General features: G+C 41.5%; 1 protein-coding gene and 1 long non-coding RNA gene across 2 annotated transcripts in view; one reads left to right on the top strand and one right to left on the bottom strand.

The window, feature by feature from the left end:
- TNIP1 (TNFAIP3 interacting protein 1) overlaps positions 1-19,517 on the top strand; it is a 116,928-nt gene that overhangs the window by 94,183 nt on the left and 3,228 nt on the right. The window contains exons 13-17 of the mRNA XM_089682787.1: positions 1,722-1,850; positions 5,033-5,158; positions 7,411-7,476; positions 16,350-16,538; positions 16,618-16,708. Coding sequence (XP_089538913.1) covers positions 1,722-1,850; positions 5,033-5,158; positions 7,411-7,476; positions 16,350-16,538; positions 16,618-16,708 — 601 coding nt within the window. The remainder of the gene's footprint in view (positions 1-1,721; positions 1,851-5,032; positions 5,159-7,410; positions 7,477-16,349; positions 16,539-16,617; positions 16,709-19,517) is intronic.
- On the bottom strand, positions 1,430-18,743 carry LOC149457990 (uncharacterized). The gene is made up of 2 exons (XR_016313527.1): positions 18,615-18,743; positions 1,430-3,411 (listed from the first exon to the last, which is right to left on the bottom strand). It is a non-coding gene; the product is annotated as an uncharacterized LOC149457990 (long non-coding RNA).

Here is a 19,517-nt window from a genome sequence, read left to right as displayed (position 1 = left end):
CCTAATCTTTTATATTGAAGAAAGGCTGTTTTGTGCTTATTTGGCGAATTGAAACCCTGGACATTATGTGAAATACATTGCATTACCATAATAAACAGAGCCTGCCACTATCACCATAAAAGTACACATTACAAGGATATCCCCTAAAGTTATTTGACTAGACATAGAAACCCGCAAGTCTGCATCAGACAGACATACAGGTGGCAGAACCAGCCTAGGGGACCTCCAGACCCCAACATAGGGGTCGTGACGTCCACAGACAGACATAATACCATCCACATGCACTAAAGTTTTAAGAAAAGAAAAAGCAAAACACAATGGAGAAGAAGCTTTAACATCTTCTATATTTGAAAGGGTAACTGAAGAACGTGGATCAGGCAGAAAAGTCGTCATACCTGATAAAACAAAAAGTTCAAACATTAAGGGGCCACATGGGCCCAAACGCTGTCTCCTTAGAACATGGAAAACAGAGCTGCCACCCCGCAATCGGGCGGCGACACCTCCGGCCATGTCAGGAGGCAGGGTGGGGTAACGTGTCAAAGAGTAGTACAACCATGAATTAATGGGCGCAATTAGGAGGGTCCAATGACCCTTGTTATACCTTAACCCGTACAGTTATCAATGCAAGGCATACAAAATATTCAGTATTGCAAAAATAGCACAGCAACAACCACAGAAATACACAACCTGACAATGTAAAAAATAGAGAGCAAAATCCCTGTGTCCCAAATCTTAGTAAAGTGTCCAGGTGAAAGGAGGCCTCTGGCAGAAGGTGTAGGCCGCAACCGTCGCCGCCGCCGCGGGGAGCAGCAATACACAGCGGCGTCCCTCTCCCAGCCTCTGTGATACAGAGGACGCTGCAGACGTCCTCGGATGATCCCCCACAGCCCGGATGGCAGCGGGTGTGGATGGAAGACGCCGGAGCCCCGGCCCGCGCGGCCGCACTAGGCCGCGGATGTCCGCCGCCAGGAGGGGCGGAAATGTCGCCCGGATTCCACCTCCCAGGTATCCGGAATGACACCAGGGCCCTCCTCTGCTCCACTGTGATCCGCTGCTGCACGGATGGCAGCGGATTCCGAAAATCGGCGCCGGAGCTCCGGATTATGCGGCCGCTCCGGTCGCCATCTTGGACACGCCCCTACTGGGGTTTTTTTTGCCTTCCTCTGGATCAACTGTGGGTGTAGGATTATAACTTTTTCTTTTTTTTTTTTTTAATGGTTGAACTGGATGGACTTTTGTCTTTTTTCAGCCAGACTAACTATGTAACTTGCTGTGTTATTGCACACTCGATGGAGTGCAGCATTTCATGTGTTACCATACACTGTGTTGAGGCAGCCCATTCACTATTTTTTTTCACACAATCTTTTCAACAGGGACCTAACAACAGTAAAAACTTGACAGCTGTGCAACCACTGACCCAAGCTATTCAAAGCTTGAAAAATCCACTTTTTAATATTTGCACATAATATATAAATAATTTATAAACATGTCTAAATATCATGATTGGGCTTAGTCCGTAAAACAGGGCATAGAGCAGTCACCCGCAACAACTGACATCAATTTACTGCAATTAATGAAAGATTATTTTCAACTAGTTCTTTGTGGGGTTATTGTATTTTGTACAGTTTTTTATTGTATTTTACTCTGCTCATTGTAAAACCCAGATTAACTATTTCAACAAAAGCTGGTGAATGATCTGACTTTTTTTATGTTGTTTGTAGGCCCTTGAGGAAGCTCTAAAACTTCGCGACTTGGGCCCTCATTCGCCCTCATTCTCTGCCTCTGGAGAGGACACTTTGTTTCTGCAACGACAAGAACTCCTAACCCAGAATGACCTTCTCAAGCAACAGGTACTTATAATTATAGATTAGATCAGAGTTCAGCTTTACAGAGTCACATCTGGTGATCTTCAAGTCCAGTAATTTTCCAGCGTCTATAAATGCAGACCGAAATGGTCAGCCTGGCCAAGGAAGTTTCATATGTGTGTGCTCTGTTTTGATATTGACTGATGTGTTTACTCCAAGTACTTTGATTGTTAAGCCTTTAGTCAGGCTTGCTATTTGTTTCTGGCACTTGAATTATGTGGCCATTTTCTAAGATAAATGTGTGGTACTGGTAATCCAGCCTGTCTGTTTAATGGGAACCAATGACAAGAGTAGAAAAAGAAATACATCTTTGATGTCAGAGCTTCCTAGTGAAGCTGTGTAATAATGTGTCTTTAAAGCTGAACTCCAAGCAGATCTAAGATCCAGGCAGGTATGTTTAATGGGATTAAATTGAAGGACATCTTAAAAATACAAATAAATATCTAGACCAACAAGTGTCCAGTATAACAAAATAACAAAACTTTGTCAGCAAATTGCCAATAGCAAGAAACAGTAGACACAGTTTCACAGGAAATCAACATTGGTCTTAAAGTAGAGTTATAGGCAAAACATTTTTTTTTGTAATTTTGGTTAGAGTAAGGGAGGATTAAAACCCCTGTCAGTTTATTTTTTGCTATATGTGTCCCAATGGGGAGATTTACCTTCACTTCCTGTTAGCCAAAACAGGAAGTGAGAGGAAATCCCTGCAAATTAAAGGGAACTCCTTGGGGACTCCCAGGTCTCCAGAACTAGTGTTCACATTGGATGATTTCCCCCCTATTACTTTTCTGGGGGCAACCCAAAATGTGTGGTTTCTTATACTTTCACTTTCGGTAATAATGGTAAACAGAATAAAGAGTGACTCTCTCTCACAGGGGCACAGACAGCAATAAAAACTGACAGGTGTTCTAATCTATCTCCACTCTGTTCAAAACTAAAAACAATGTTTAGCCTTTAGTTATACTTTAAGGCATATAAGGTCAACATCCCTCATTGTTCAGGCATATAAGGCTCAAGGCAAAAAAGGGAGACAATTCGAAGGAGAAAGAAAAAAAGAATGGAGAAAAGAGAACTACAAGTAAATTCCAAATAAGAGAAAAGAACAGGTCTGAGTAAGAAAAGTTGCTTCGCCCAACTTGACGTCCAACTCCCCTGATAGGCCACTCCGCCAGATGGGTGATTATAAATATGTAATCCAGAGTTTCCAAGTTTTATCAAATTTAGCTTGTCTGTCACAGAGAATGCTAGCTAATTTTTCATGTAACATTATACCGGACAGTTTATGATTTAGTTGTAGCAATGTCCACCACAGGAGATTTCCAAGCTTTCGCAATGAACATTTTTGTGGCTAGTAGTATGTTGAAGATAAGAGATTGGGTATGCTTAGGGATGTCATCCGCCAAGTCATTGAGGAGCGCTGTTTGGTATTTTGGTAGGTTTAACAGAGGTCACAGAATAAATCGGAGTATACGCTCTGATCCAGAAGAGGTTGATTTCCGAGCAGGTCCACCAAATATGGTACATAGTCCGCTCCTGTCTGCATCCTCTGAAACACAAAGGAGAAGCATCAGGGTACATTTTAGGGAGTCTCACTGGCACCAGCAAGACAGGACCTTGTAGTTCGCCTTGACCAAAGTGGTACTGAGGATCCCCTTGTGCACCATTGAATACCATCTAGACCAGTCCTCCACTTCTGTTTCTCTTTCAAGGTCCCGATCCCAGGCCACCTGATAGGGTAATTTTGTCACAGGTTCAGAGAGAAAAAGGTACATTACTGGTATACCTCCTCTCAAGTCAGTATCTCATATACACTTGTCCTCAGAGTGTCCTCAACAATAGTTAATTTTAAGGCGTTTTCTTCCAAATGCGATGCTGGATTGCGTAAAAAGCACACAGTCACCTTGGCAAAGATGGAAAGATGTTGTTATATGATATAACTAACTTGGCATGACCTATATCCCTTTATTACACAAAGGATTAGCTGTTAGTGATATTTCCAGTTCTGGAGTTACTGGGAAATGACCTAGCCAATCTACTTAGTAACTTAGTTAACAAAGCATGCCTGAATTACACCACTTTACATCCTCAACAACTGGGAATGTACAGCCTAGAAGATAAACCCCATCACCTTCTACCTTCTACCTGCTCCACGCGTCCCCTTCAATATACCATAACACATGACACGCACTCCATGGGATATTGAAAGCACTCATAGTTCAAGAGATGTGTGTGCTCATTGTGAAAGTTAATAATCTAAAAGGTCTAAGAGGATTGTGGAATCTGATACTTGCAGATAACATTGAGAGTCATAAATAATATCCACAATAAATTAAATATAAAAATATTGTTTTATACTTACGCAGCTTGATATAATTTATCGAATGAATGAATGAGACATTGTTTGCAAATGGCAGGGTAGATACTAACTTAAAGTAGGCTCAAACCATAACTCAAATTAAATTTGCTAAAGCACTGATTAAACACTTGCCATTTTTTGAATACTTGTTTTTACCTTTTTTCATTCTTTGCTGCATCTCAGTGCTGCTCGTCTCCTGCAATCTCAGTGCAGACATTTGCTGTCTACATACACTCCAGTGATGGTTTCATTGCATTTCTCAGGGTGCATTTGCTGATGGTCGCAATAGTGGTCCATGCTCACAAAATAGGCCACTTGTAGTTTCCATCGGAAGCCAAAGAGTGAATTGTACTTAGTGGGTCAGTTGACTCATGCACTTGTATTTTGAGAAGGATGTAACTGTTTGTGAGATATTCTCTAAAGAACTGCACCAAATCAAGGTAAATTGTATAAACAAGTTGCTATGAGTTATTGTGCTTTTGAATTCTCACTTTTTAAGAAAAACTAACATTGTAATGTTTGCTAATTTGGAATTGTTGAGAGCACTCTTTGGTGTCCGTTTCTACAGGGAGCTAATACCACTACACATTCTCCATAATACTCAACCCATTCATACAAGGTCACAGTGTGGAGTCTGCAGAGCCCAAAGGAGATTTATCTGCCTAACTCTGCAGAGATAGCCCCGTGAATGGAGGAAAGCTGGTTATGTGACTTATGTTTCTGCCTTTCATCTTCTACCCTGCAATAGCAACATAAAGGCAATAAATCCTATAAGTATCTTTTGGTTCTTACATTCATGTTTTGTATCAAGGTGACCATCTTTGAAGAAGATTTCAAGAGGGAGCGCAGCGACCGGGAACGTATGAATGAAGAAAAAGAGGAGCTGAAGCGACAGCTGGAACAGCTTCAATCACAATTGGCTCAGGCAAAATCCCAGGTGATCTATATGGCTACAGTACATGCCAAATACAGGTTTTCTTATGCTCGCCTAAAGCATTGTTACCACTTAAAGGGTTAGTCCTTCTAAACTAATCAGTTAGTTGCTTGTCTCTCATAAAACTCCCTTGTCAACTGTCCCTACAGAACAATACTTGTAGATCTACCAGTGATCCAGTGAGCTTCTAATTTTTCTGTTTGAGTTGATCACACTGCCTTGCTTGTACTGACAACCAAAACAGAATCGTTAGCCCTCCCTAGTTCTACTGTGCTGTACTACAGAACACCTTCCATGTCTTCATCCTGCAAAGTTAGAGGGAGGCATTCTGTAGTTACACACGTGATAACATAGGTAAGACTGATAACAATGCTTGGGATTTCAGTGCAGCAGAGGCAGCTTTGTCAGCGCAATATAGAAGGCGAGGAGTTCACTGAATTTCTGACATTTTCACCTGAGCAAATGTGCATTTACTGTAGAGATGTACTGAATATGTTTTTGTTTTTTTTCCCCACACATCCTATATAATATATGATTTCTAAATTCTACTTCCAATTGGCCACTGTGCAAATCAGGCTCTTCTGTTCCTTCCCCAGTCACATCACACCTCCAGCACCCAGATTGTTTCTCCTGTATCTCTCCCCCAGCACCCAGTATTTCCCCGCATCCATCTGCTAGCACATACACATTGGTCTTTCCCTTGTATCCATTCTCTAGCACACAAACATTGGTCTTTCCCCTGTATCTCTCCTTTATCACACACAGATTGGTTTTCCCCTGTATCCCTCCTCCAGCACACACAAATTGGTTTTCCCCAGTATCCCACCTCCAGCACACACACACATTGGTCTTTCCCTTTTATCCCACCTTCAGCACACACACATTGGTCTTTCCCTGTATCCCTCCTCCAGCATACACACATTAGTCTATCCCTGTATCCCTCCTCAAGCATACACACATTGGTCTTTCCCTGTCTCCCTCCTCCAGCATACACACATTGGTCTTTCCCTGTCTCCCTCCTCCAGCATACACACATTGGTCTTTCCCTGTTTCCCTCCTCCAGCATACACACATTGGTCTTTCCCTGTATCCCTCCTTCAGCACACACATTTTCATCTTTCCCCTTTATCCCACCTCCAGCATACACACATTGGCCTTTCCCTTGTATCCTTCCTTCAGCACACATACATTGCCTTTTCCTTGTAATCCTCTTCCGACACACATATTGGTCTTTCCCTGTATCCCTCCTCCAGTACACAGACACATTGGTCTTTCCCTGTATCCCTCCTCCAGCATACACACATTGGTCTTTCCCTGTATCCCTCCTCCAGCATACACACATTGGTCTTTCCCTGTATCCCTCCTCCAGCATACACACATTGGTCTTTCCCTGTATCCCTCCTCCAGCACACAGACACATTGGTCTTTCCCTGTATCCCTCCTCCAGCATACACACATTGGTCTTTCCCTGTATCCCTCCTCCAGCACACAGACACATTGGTCTTTCCCTGTATCCCTCCTCCAGCACACAGACACATTGGTCTTTCCCTGTATCCCTTCTCCAGCACACAGACACATTGGTCTTTCCCTGTATCCCTCCTCCAGCACACAGACATTGGTCTTTCCCTGTATCCCTCCTCCAGGACACAGACATTGGTCTTTCCCTGTATCCCTCCTCCAGGACCCAGACATTGGTCTTTCTTTGTATCCCTCCTCCAGCATACACACATTTGTTTTTCCCTGTGTCCCTCCTCCAGCACACAGACATTGGTTTTTCCCTCTGTCCCTCCTCCAGCACACATACATTGGGTTTTCCCTCCTTCAGCACATTCGTTTCAGTTTCTTCTCTGGAGGTGTCTGCAGTCACACACTCCCACCCCACAAATTACATATTGAACACTGCCCATGCTGTCCCCTAAGACATTGCACACTGAGCCCAGGCACACAACCTTGAGTTTCAGCTCTAAGGGTGATGCCCAGTTCAGCAGCCCCATTCCCACTTATGCAGAAATAAAGTCTCTCATTACTGTCCCATTGTCTCTCCTGCGTATATAGCCCACTGTCATACCCTCCACACTCCTCTTCTGCATATTCAGCCACAAAGTCTATTTATTATATTCCCACCTTTTCCTGTTATTGAATAGGCACCCTTTTGCTAGTATACTTTTAAAATGTTTGTTATTGGGGGCAGAAGAAAAATGGTTCACATTACTAATAAAGATTATGTAAAACATCTTGTATGCCTTTCTTTTCAGTTGCGCTCTTGTCCAGAGGATTCGCGACAGAAGAGAGATTGCTCACGTGACCTGACAAGGCAACAGGTAGACTGTTTTCACTGTTACATAGACAGAAAGCACTTGCTGGGATATTGGTGGCAGCCATATTTGTATATTACAAATACAGGCTTACTGCTAAATAGAACAGCACATTGACTGTGCTTTACTGTTCCACTCCCTCAATGCAAGTCTCAGATGGTGTTTGGCAGGGAAACTGACTACACTTTTGATACACTAGTACCTACAAAAGATCAATATACATAGCTATGTATGAGATAAAGTCATTCACATATAAAACCGCATATATATAGACATTTGAATTCTGCATCAAAATGCTCAGTTTAAATTAAAGTGTTACTAAACCCACAACAGTAAAATCAGTCTGTATATGTAGTAAAGCATGCTTCTCATACTCACTGTGGAACCTAAGGGGTTAATCCTCTGTATTGTGTAAAAAGGCTGTTTGATCCTTTCTTCTCTGTTCCTCCCCTTTTTCAAGCGACCACCACTTATCTCCAGACTGAACCGCAGGCATACACACGCTCAGTTTGGTGTATATTGCTAAATTGTTTTTTTTTTCTTGGGAGAGTGCAGGTGATCAGCACAGGGCCAATCAGACAGAGGTCAGGGGATTTCCATCCTCCTAGAGCAGAAAGAAAACTCTTCCTACAAGCTTTAGCTAGTGCTGGGCTGGATACTGATAGAAGCCACAAGACTGCTCTAGCTGTTAATGAGAAAAGGTATTTAGCAGTCTATATTTACTAAAATAATTGCACTTATATGTTATGTGTACTGTGGGAGACCAGATATAGTGGATGTAACACTTTAGGCTCAGTTTACATGTAAAACCTGTATTTGGGCTTTAAATTCTGCACTATTTCTTAATAAAATCACTGATTAGATGGAATTCACTGATTAAATGGAATGCTCTCACCTTAAAATATGGAAGGCAGCACAGGCTGGATTAATGTGAACAAGAGCCCCCTCTTTGGAATATATATATGTGCTTATACTTCCAAGCTGTCTTTATGGTAACTTACTTACGTTGGGTCTGGATGGTTCCCCATTGGGAAGTTGGTCCTTCTATTTTAAGATTGTGTATACAAGTTCAATTTGCTGTTTACTTAATGTACCTAAATTTCCCACTGGAGAGGCAATGGCCTCACCTTGGTCTACTCATTTGCACCTCTATGGGCAACATGCACATGCAATGAATTCTAGTCTACCTGAAACTTGTCGAGTTGTGCATTGTATTCAGAATCTTTGCATGTTGTGAATTCCTATGTGGAGAGTAATGTTTAATGTTGTGTGAAAGATTTTTAATGGTACATAATAAAGTTGTGTTTAAGGTACTCATTTTCTCTTCTATATGTCCATGCGAAGTGCAAGACTACATATTTTGTTCATAGTTGTACAACATTAAAAGAAAAGTATGACCAAAGTTTCTTTGGCCATACTTTTCCTTTGGGTGACAGAAATGCCCTTACTTTTGCTTTTCTGGGACCCAGAGCCAGCTTATAGGGAGCTATAGCCCGCTGTCAGCTGACATCACAGAGCTGCTCCAGCCCAATAATATTCTCGGGATTCACCCAACTGCCTGATTAACAGCTGATTCCAGCTCTCAATGCATAGCTGAGAACCAGAGTCATCTGCTCCTGCCCCCTCTCCAGCAAGGTGCTCCAGTGTGCGCTGTAGGGGCAGAGCGGAGAGCTGTGACTGACAATCACTGCTCTCTGCTTGGAGCAGACCAAGAGCTAAGCGGTCATGTAGTCACTCTAATCTGCCTTAGAGCTGACATGGGATAGGTGCAGCATCACGTCAAAGCTGCAGCGTAGAGATGAGTATGTATGTTTGTTTTTTTAGTTCCCATACTTCTCCTTTAAATGCTATATCATCTGGTATTTCCTCCAAAATGTGATGTTTGTATCTTCTGGAATCATTACTTAAGGGCAGGGGCCAGCAGTTAATAAATATTCACCTCATCTTACTGACTTGGAACTGTGAACCCAATAATCTGCTGATCTGGCGTGTTTGTGCCCTCTGAAACATCTGTGAAATGACCTAATATATTTTTATTATTGTAGGATTGAACCAAACCTTCCTGTGACTCCGTTAATATTTGCTAGGATGTACCCTAAACTCTAACTAATGTGAACTGCATCCCAGTAATCCTCATAGCTAGTTGTGTGTTGTGTTGCCTCTTAAAGGTGAATGTGTGCTAAGCTGGAGTGAAAACAGACATTTTGGTGGATTTTGAAGCATAAGCTCACTCAGAATGTCTCTGCTAGAGAGCCAAGCTCTTGTATGTTTGCTTGCGCTACTAGCACAGGAGTATTTGTGCAGATATTTTGATGCATGAAGATTTTGTAATAAAAGCCAGCATCTGTATACGCTGAAAAGCATAAAGTAATGAAAGCCTACCATACCCAAAGAGAATAATTCTTAAAAATACACAAAAATTGCACACATTTAGAGGACAAGTCTCCTTCCTCAGATCAGAAACTTATATACACAAAGTAAAGAGCAAACTGCAAGCAGATGGGAAAGAACCAAAATGGGTGACCACCTAAAAAGAGTGTACAGGAATGGCCAGTCCCTAGTAGACGGAATCCCAGGGTCCACTACAGAACTAATAAAGCATTCTGGACTCTCAACCTTTGATTTTTCCCTGCTGTTGTATTCTTCTGCTTTGAGTTGTTACCTTGGTACCCACTGGGGTCATTGGCAATGAGCAGCTGTACTGGAGCCAGTGTTCCCTGAATTAGTGTACTTTCTTTACTTCTTTACAATGATGTAATTGAAGTCCCAGTGCTAACAACATGGGCTTTCTGTGGAGGCATAAATGGGTAATTCGACAGAGAGAGAGAGAGACTCCTTAGTAAAGGCTATAGCAGATGAGGGCATCTGAGGACCTTGGTAAAGAGCAGCCGCTACTACCTCTGAGCCTCATAAGAAGCTGGTGGTTGATTCAATCTGAAGCTTGTAAGTTTCAAAGAAATAAGTGACGTTACTGGGACATCAGTATTTATGACAATTAAATTGGAGCTCTGATTGGGTAGAACTGTTAGGACACCTTTTCATTTTTAAAAGTTCTTCTCTAAAGGCCGCTCCCAACAACATCTTATCACCTCTTTATATAAGCTACTTCTCAATAAAGATTCTCTTGTTGAGAGGCCTCACCGTTATATGAAGAGATGGGAGGATGAACTCCAATGCTCAATTTCTTTAAAATGTTGGCAGGGGATATGGGATTCTGTTGCTAAGACCTCTCGTTGTGTTGTATATAAAATATTCTGTAAAAAGTAAATATGCGAGCGCTATCTGAAAGAAAAATAGCCGCTGAAACACCTAAAAAGGCAACCAACCTTCCAATGCAAATCTCAATATGAAGGTAGGTAGGTGAGTAAATAGGTGAGTAAAGTGCAAAAAAAGTCCCAGATGTATTGCCCACGTGAGGATCCTGTATGATCCCGATAAGCATGCGTGGAGAGTTAGTCCCAGTGGCAGATGTTCAATGTAAATGAAATGCGCACTCACCAGAAGTGCGTGTTTACATCTGGGACTTTTTTTGCACTTTACTCACCTATTGGTGACATCATTTATGCACATTTATTTGTTTATTTTCTTGATTGATCTGATATTGCTGATTATCTATACCTACATACTGAGTATATGTTATCGATTTATTCATGCTGCACATTTTTTAAAACTGCATCTTCTCATTTCTTTATAATAATGATGAGATTTATGCTGCATATTTAGTTTTTAGTGCTGCACCTTCATATTGAGAAGTATATAAAATATTGATGCATTGGTACAAGACCCCTGTAGTGCTTCATGCAATCAACCCAAATCTGTCTGACAAGTGCTGGAGGTGCATGGGAGGAGTAGGTACCTTGGCACACATCTTTTGGTTTTGTCCACAGATTGCAGGTTATTGGGCTATAGTTAGAAAGGTATTGGAACAAGTACTCAATGTTACCCTAATCCTTAGACCCGCTACACTATCTTTTGGGGCTACCCTTTAGGGGTATCCCTAAGCAATCTAAGAGGTTGGGAATGCATATTTTGACAGCCGCTAGAAGGGTGATACCACGATTTTAAAAATCAGTTGATGTTCCCATGCTAAATCATCTCTTAAGAGCGATCTCTGAAATCAGGGAAATGGAATATCTTACAGCTCTAGTGGGTGAACACTCAGGTCACTTTTGCTCTATTTGGGAGCTATGGGATCATTCTCCCTTTGGTAGACTTCCTTCCTCTCCCCCTCTTCCCCCACCCCCTTTATATAGTCTAGACACTTTTCCAGGTAACATGCCTTTGACAAATAATGTAACCTAATGATATGCAGGTTTATGTTGATTTATGCTTTTATAGTGTGCAGATTACCATGCTGTCGATTTATGTTCATATTTCTCCTGATTTTATTTTCTTTTATACTGATGATGGTTTTTTTCATTACAACGTTTACATCTAAAAGTGTTGCTGTTGTAACTATGTTCTAAAAAAAAGGGCACTGGCCCTTAATAAAAATGTACAATATTAAAAAAAACAATTCTTCTCATCACACTCCATTTTAAAACACTTTCCATCTAAAGCTAGAAATCAAGGGCTGTAAAATACCAAAATAATCTGTTAAGACCCATCACACCATAGCTTATGACTTGGCCAGTGAGCAGAATTGGCACTGTTGGGATTGTAGCATGCAGGTCAAACTAGACAGATCAATGAACTCCCCATTCACATGGATGGAGGAATTTCCCCTGCCAGCTATTGCATTTTGACAGCTGATACCCGCTGCTGTCTGAAGACTTGAACAGTGATTGCATTGGATGCAGTCAATGTTTGGTCAGCAATTTTCCACCAAGCTCCTATGATTTTTCATTTGACTTTTGTGAAGCATTGGGTCTCAACAGGACCATCTGCAGCTCCAATTTGGCTTTTAAGTCCAAGCATTACTCACATTTTCTACTAAACGTTTCTCTGCCCTTGTGGAGTTTGCCTTAGCATTATATATTTTTTTTTGTTCTTAAACGGAAAAACAGCTTTTATTACTTCCTGAGAAATCATCTTCAGGCTTGCAGATGATACTACTGGGAACACAGTTCCTATTAACATAGAGACTCCCCAGAACTGCATTACATCTCTACAGTGTGTGGGCAGGCTCTTGGGAGTCAAGAAATGTATGCATGGGTAATGGGACAGACAGGGGCAGGAGTTAGGCGTTCAGTAGCCCAGCAGGCAAGGCTGACAACGGTGGTTGGGTATTCAGTTAAGCTAAAGCCACTGTGTTGTCAGCCTAAACAGGAATTTAGGCTCACTCTGTATATCCATCAGATGAACTGGAATTTTTCTATATTAGCAATGATGCAAATTGGGGAAATGCACGTGTTGCAAACATGTCATTTTTGTTTCCTCAATAGATACTTTTAACCCCATTGCTTGAATGACCCCTGTACTCCTTTATGCCTCTTTTCTATAAGGCAGCTTATTTTAAAAATGTCCTGATCCCTTCTTTCTCCTTTACATTTATAATCGGATTCATTTAGTAGTCTTAGCAGCACAGTAAGGGGTCACACTCCCCTGCACAAAGATTTATTGACACAGAGAGCGGAGTCAGTGAGTCATTGCCTCTGCGTCATCTTGGCTGCATTAATGAAACTGTACAGAGCTCAGCTGCAATTATACTTATGATGAATAGAGATTAATTGCCTTTCAGCTTTAGTTAAGTAAAGGCTGTGCCTCAGAGTGTTTGTCAGAAGCTTAAATGGAAAATATATTTTTCGTGCTTCCATAGGAAGTGAAGTGCTTTTAAAATCAAAATGAAAATTGAATTCATATGTAACAAAATCACATTAAATCCGTGTTTGATTTACCCATTGTTTGCACTCTTCCCCAATATATCTTTTGTAAAAGGCAAAATAGAGCTTTAATAAGATAGATGCTCAATAAAAATTCTTACATAGAAAAACTACAGTATATGCTTACTTTATAATCTACATTGCCTACTGGATCTGTAAAGTAAGTAAAATGTGTAAAGCCATTATCTATTATATTCTGGTGTAAAGGAAGTGGACTTGCCTACTCCATGCTGCTGATTTCATCTTAAAGCAGAGTTCCACCCAAAAGGAGAAGTTCCGCATTAAGGATTGGCACCTAGGCGATCGGAAGCAGAAGTTGTCCTCCTCCCCTCCCTCCCTGAAGTCTTGTGGGACACGTGACAGGTCCCAGAAGACGACGGGGCCATTCAGGAAGCGCAGCGCTACTTGCGCATGTGCAGTGGGCACCCGGCTGTGAAGCCACAAGCAGTCACAGCCGGGTGCCCACACTGAAAATGCCAGCGCTTGACATACAGGACAGCCTGTGAAACGGGCTGCGGCGGGGGCACAGGTAAGTGGCTGTTTTTTAAAAGTCAGCAGCTACAGTTTTTGTAGATGCTGACTATTTTTTTACAGAGTGAGTGGAACTCCGCTTTAAGCTTAGTACACACAATCAGAAAATCGCACAAAAAATACCGCATTCAAAATGATTGTATGATAATCTGATTGTTAGTACACTTCCAAAATTATTTGAAGGGACAATCACGAAAATTTGTCTCGTAAAATACCACATCGTACGATTTTCATTTAACCATTTACCGACGGCCTTATAGCAGATATACTGCTACATGGCGGCCGCGCTGTGCAAAATCACGTATATAAATGTAATTCTGTACTTCATGGTTGTTGATGTGCTTGCGCACCGTTACTTTTGTGATTGGTCACAGCAAAAGCCAGTCAGCAGGTGCTGGCCAATGGTTGAGCACCGGCACCCACCAATCAACTAGCAGACTGACAGAACATAGCTCTGCCTGTGTAAACAAGTCAGAACTGTGATCTGTCAGCGGCAATGTGCTGGATTCTCTATCCCTGCAGAGCAGGGAAAGAGAATCCAGCACATTATCTAGTGAAAACAGCACACGCAGTAAACATTACACATAGCTGGGCACACAGTTAACCCTTTGATCACCCTAAATGTTTAACTTCTTCCCAGCCAGTGTGATTATTACAATGTCAGTGCATATTTTTAGCACTGATCAATATATTAGTGTCACTGGTTCAACAAAGTGGCAGTTAGTGTCAGTGCCCAATTGTCCCCCACAAAATTGCGCTCCTGCTATAAATCGCTGTTTGCCACCATTACTAGTATAAAAAATAAAATAAAAATCCCAGTATTTATACTATAGTTTGTAGACTGTATAACTTTTGCGCAAACCAATCTATATATGGTTATTGGGATTTTTTTTTACCAAAAATATTTAGCAGAATACCTAATCGCAGAGTGGCCTAAATTTATGAAGCAATTCGATTTTTTTATTGGATGTGTTTTATAGCAGAAAGTAAAAAATATTGTGTTTTCTTTTTCAACATTTTCGGTCTTTTTTTGTTTATGTTACATAAAATGAAAAACCCAAAGGGGATCAAATACCACCAAAAGAAAGCTCTATATGTGTAAAATTAGATACATTTCATTTATGTACAGAATTACACGACCACACAATTGTAAATTAAAATAGCCCAGTACCGTATCGCAAAAAAATGGCCTGGTCAGAAAGGGGGGTAAATCTTCCGGAGGTCAAGTGGTTAATCAGTACAGTTTTCATCCGAAAATACAACACAGATTTAATCCAATACATTACGTCGCTTTCTAATTTTGATTCTGTCGTACAAGAATTTTGGTAACTTTAGTAACCTCTTCACTTTCGACAGGACATTAGCATGCAAAAAAAACAGATGATCATTCGTCCGATATTCTCATCGTGTGTACGGGGCCTTGGTATTGCAGAGAATGCCTTTCTTCCATCATGTTTGATGTGATTGTAGCCATATTAGTTGCACTTGCAACAAGAACAACTGAGTACTGTCTATGATACTTTTGTATTTGCACTGACATCCAACTTTTCAAGACAAGCTTTAGGTGTTTGCTCCCTCTTCAAGGTCAAAGCAGTACAGTACAGTACAGTACTACTTGGACCTTGAAGAAGGGGGCACAGTCCTGAAAAGTTGGATGTCAGTGCAAGTAAAAAAAAGTATCATGAATAGTAATCAATTATTCGTGTTGCAGAGAATGCCAAAATTACACCTTCTGATTGTCAGGAGGCATAGGATATCAATAACCTCCTTCATGCTTAGAACTGGGCTGAAAGTGTATGTCCAGTTTTTATCCATATATACTCCCCAACCTCCCTCTCCAAGGTCTCATTCACATTGGCATACCTGTTCATTCACCCATGCAAGGGGCTGTCTTTGCCCACATAGGATGCAGAGGAGTTCCTTGCATCCACATGCAGGGGGTTCCATTCATATCTTTTGAGACATAGTATTTGCATGGACACAGATGCTGGTCCCAATTTGACAACCATGTGGGTGCAATTGTCCCATATGCAAACAGTGTGTGTGTTTGGGGACACGCATCTGCACCCACATGGCTGTTTGTGCGTTCTCCCTGTGCTTGTGTGGGTTTCTTCCGGGTGCTCTGATTTCCTCCCCCATTCCAAAGACATGGTGGTAAGTTAACTGACTCCAAATTGTGCCTAGTATGTGTTTGTATGACCTTAGATTTTAAGGTTCTGGAGGGTAGGGGCTGATGTCCCCGGAACTACATCTCCGAAGAGGCAGTGGGGGCAGCACAATTTCTGAACATAGGCTATTTCTGAATAGTCAGAGGTTCCTGAGACATGGCAGCTTTAGTGTACAGTTAATACAGGAACTGCAAAACACACTACAAACATATGCAGTTCTTTTAGACCAAGATGAGATGTTTAATAATTCACCAGCCCTGTAATGTCCTTATGACTTTTTACTGTGCAGATTAGTTTTAATAAGGGTTGTAAATATAGTAACATTTTGCTTTCATCCACCTTCTGGTTCAAATTTCAGGCTTTAGGTGAAAGATACACTCAAGATTCCCAAGCAGGACCTGCATGCCCACCATACCAATATCACCAACACCCATACAGCCCCCCTGGCCTAATTTACCAAGGCTTTGATGATTGGCAAATCTGTTATCCACCTCCAGTTGTTGCTCCAGAACATAGCCAAGTTCAAGACTTGCCAAATGGTCCTCCGGTGAGTTATCACAGCTGGCCTTTCTTATATTCTAGGGCTTCCATACATTAATCTAATCCAACTCTTACTCTGTTCACAGCCTGCGTATCAATGGAAAATCCCCAATGCACCTCTGCGTCCACCTAAACCAAAGGGAGCACAGATGCCAAAGTCTAGAATGAAGGAGCAAGGTGAATATTAAGACCTAATTCTAAAATTTTACTTGGATGTATTTTAATTCTGATTGTACAACAAGAAAAGGATAAAGATGAATGTCAGAATGTCACGAAACTGGTTCTCTTCCCTACAGAGGGTCATATAAATGATAAGATATTGACATTTCAATTGGGATTTCTTTTTTATAACCTAACCCTGCTTTAAACGTCGCCACAATTTTATCCCTGACCTGTCTGGTGTGTTCCTTGGCCTTCATGATACTGTTTGTTCACTAATGTTCTCTAACAAACATTTGCACAGAACAGCTGTATTTATACTGAGTGTAAATTACACACAGGTGGACTCTATTTACTAATTAGATGACTTCTGAAGGCAATTGGTTCCACTAGATTTTAGTTAGTGATATCAGAGTAAAGGGGGCTGAATACAAATGCACACCACGGTTTTCAGATATTTATTTGTAAACATGTTTGAAAAATATTTATCATTTTCCTTCCACTTCACAATTATGTGCCACTTTGTATTGGTCTATCACATAAAATCTCAATAAAATAGATTTACGTTTTGGGTTGTAACATGACATGACAAATGTGGAAAATTTCAAGGGGTATGAATACTTTCTTAAGGCACTGTAACATTGTAGGAAAATAATAATTGTATACAGTGCCTTGAAAAAATTGAAAAAGCTCTGTTCCTGTGAGTTGTGTGAAAGAGGGTGTATCTCTTCCCTCCAATCAGCACTTAGAGCTCTCCTCACTGAGCTCTGCAGAGTGTAACCTCAGCTCTCCGCCCCTTTTTTGCTGAGCTCTCAGAATAGCAATATAAATTCAGCAATTCAAACAGATGTCTAAAAGAGAAGATTGCAGATAGGCAGGTACAACTTATGAAGAAGATTAGTTTAATCTCTGTGTATCACCTGAGGCTAGTCATTTTACTGGGTATATTAAGGGTTTACAAGGAGAACTCTACTCACCTCCGCTCCAGCAGTGTGACATCTGAGAGCTCCTATAATAGATCTCTGTTGCAATAAAAACCCTGTCTGCTTACAAATTTTTAACATATTTAAAGGTAAGTTTTAAAGTGGTAGTAAACCGCCAAAAAAAAAAAAATCTGAAAAAACTTCCCCCTGCAAGAAAAGAGCATGATATGTTAGTATGCATTGCATACTAGCACATTATGAAAGACTTGCCTAAAAACAAAGCCCTCCAGCGGAGAACTCTTACAGCTCCCCGAGTCTTCCATCTTCACTTGGTCTTCCTTCCGGGTTTGTGGGCTGAGGTCGTTTGGTGGAGCCGCCGATACTGTCACTCCCGTGTATTCGCACGGGAGTTTCGCCCACAGCACGCTGTCCATTGAGAGTGCAGTGCACATGCGCCAGTGACTTCAATGGCACTGCCACAGTAAATATCTCCTAAATGGTGCACATTTAGGAGATATTTACATTACCTACACATAAGCCTTATTAAAGGCTCACCTGTAGGTGAAAAACAAGGTTTACTTTCACGTTACCATATCCTTCCCCCTCCCAACCTATCCCCTAACCCAGCCTTTCTCAACCTCTTTACCCTAGAGGAACCCTTGAAATAAATTCTAGGTCTTGGGGAACCCCTGGAAAAATTAATTTATCTGGGAAGAATGCCCTTTACATTGGGGGTCAGTATAAGGAATTAAATCCTTACAGTGGTGGCCAGAGAGCTCATAGTGTCATACCACTGGTTCTACCATTTGGCAATGGACTTGGAACCATGGAGGAACCATAAGATGGGAGGTCAACCAGCCACAGCTCAAGGAACCTCTATCCACCTCTGGAGGAACCCAAGGTGGAGAATTCCTGCCCTAACCTGTCTCTTAATACTCAAAGCTAAACTCCTGGCAAACAGCTAATACACAGAGAAAAAAGATATATTAGAGCTGTTTTACCTGGCAAAGGATTTGTATTTCTGTCCATCCAGTCCATAGATCTTCTATACAGTCTCCTCTGGGAGGGCTGTATTGAAGAATTTTCTATGCTGCAGTTGAGTAATACAATTAGATCTTGTCTCTGGCTTCATCCTGTAATTGGAGAGTGAATGAAAGGCATTAGACTATTGAGCTCACTCCTCTGTCACTCTTCACCTGTTAACATGCACCTTGTTAGCACACAAGCACTGCAGCATGACTGACTGGCTCCTCGGTGCTGCTTTTCCTTCTCAGTTTGAACTCTACTGTACAGGGATTGCAATAGGCCAAACCCAGGTCAAATGCAGGTACCTACAATGCTTTCATTTAAAATATTACATGGAATGATGTACAGAGCTAAATTAATTAGTGTTCTTTAAATATGCCAGGAGTTCAGCTTTAACTCCCTCCCAACCCTTACACTGCTAAGCTAACCCCTAAAGCCAGCCCCACTGTAGAACATTTTAGAGATTTACCAATTGAGTTATTACTTGACACATAAAGAGAATCTTTCACTTTGCTCACTGAAGGGAAAGTAACAGATTCTCCTTAGAGGACACCCATACCCACTGATACCTTGTCTTGCTCTCTCGGCTCCATTTGAGAGTGCTAAGAAATATCCAACTTTCCAGGGATGGGAGAACATGTAACCTTTTACCCTTTCTTTGATGATGTAGTGATCATACATGAGTGGTCAACTGCCAGGCTCAAACACTGACATGTAGGGTAGGGAAGCAGGTCATGTACACAGGGCTCCCTCAGGGCAAGAGGGTGGTGATGGGAAAGATAAAAATGAGTGGGCCAGGATTGCTCTGGCTGGGCAAAGTGACATATTCTGTTTACCACCTCCAGCACTTAACATAACCCCTAAGGAGAGTCCTTGAC

Source organism: Staurois parvus, unplaced genomic scaffold (assembly GCF_062004578.1).
Source record: "Staurois parvus isolate SC_StPar_1 unplaced genomic scaffold, SC_StPar_1.0 ptg000298l, whole genome shotgun sequence".
Classification (NCBI taxonomy): Eukaryota; Metazoa; Chordata; class Amphibia; order Anura; family Ranidae; genus Staurois; species Staurois parvus.
This window is presented reverse-complemented; position numbering and strand designations above follow the sequence as displayed.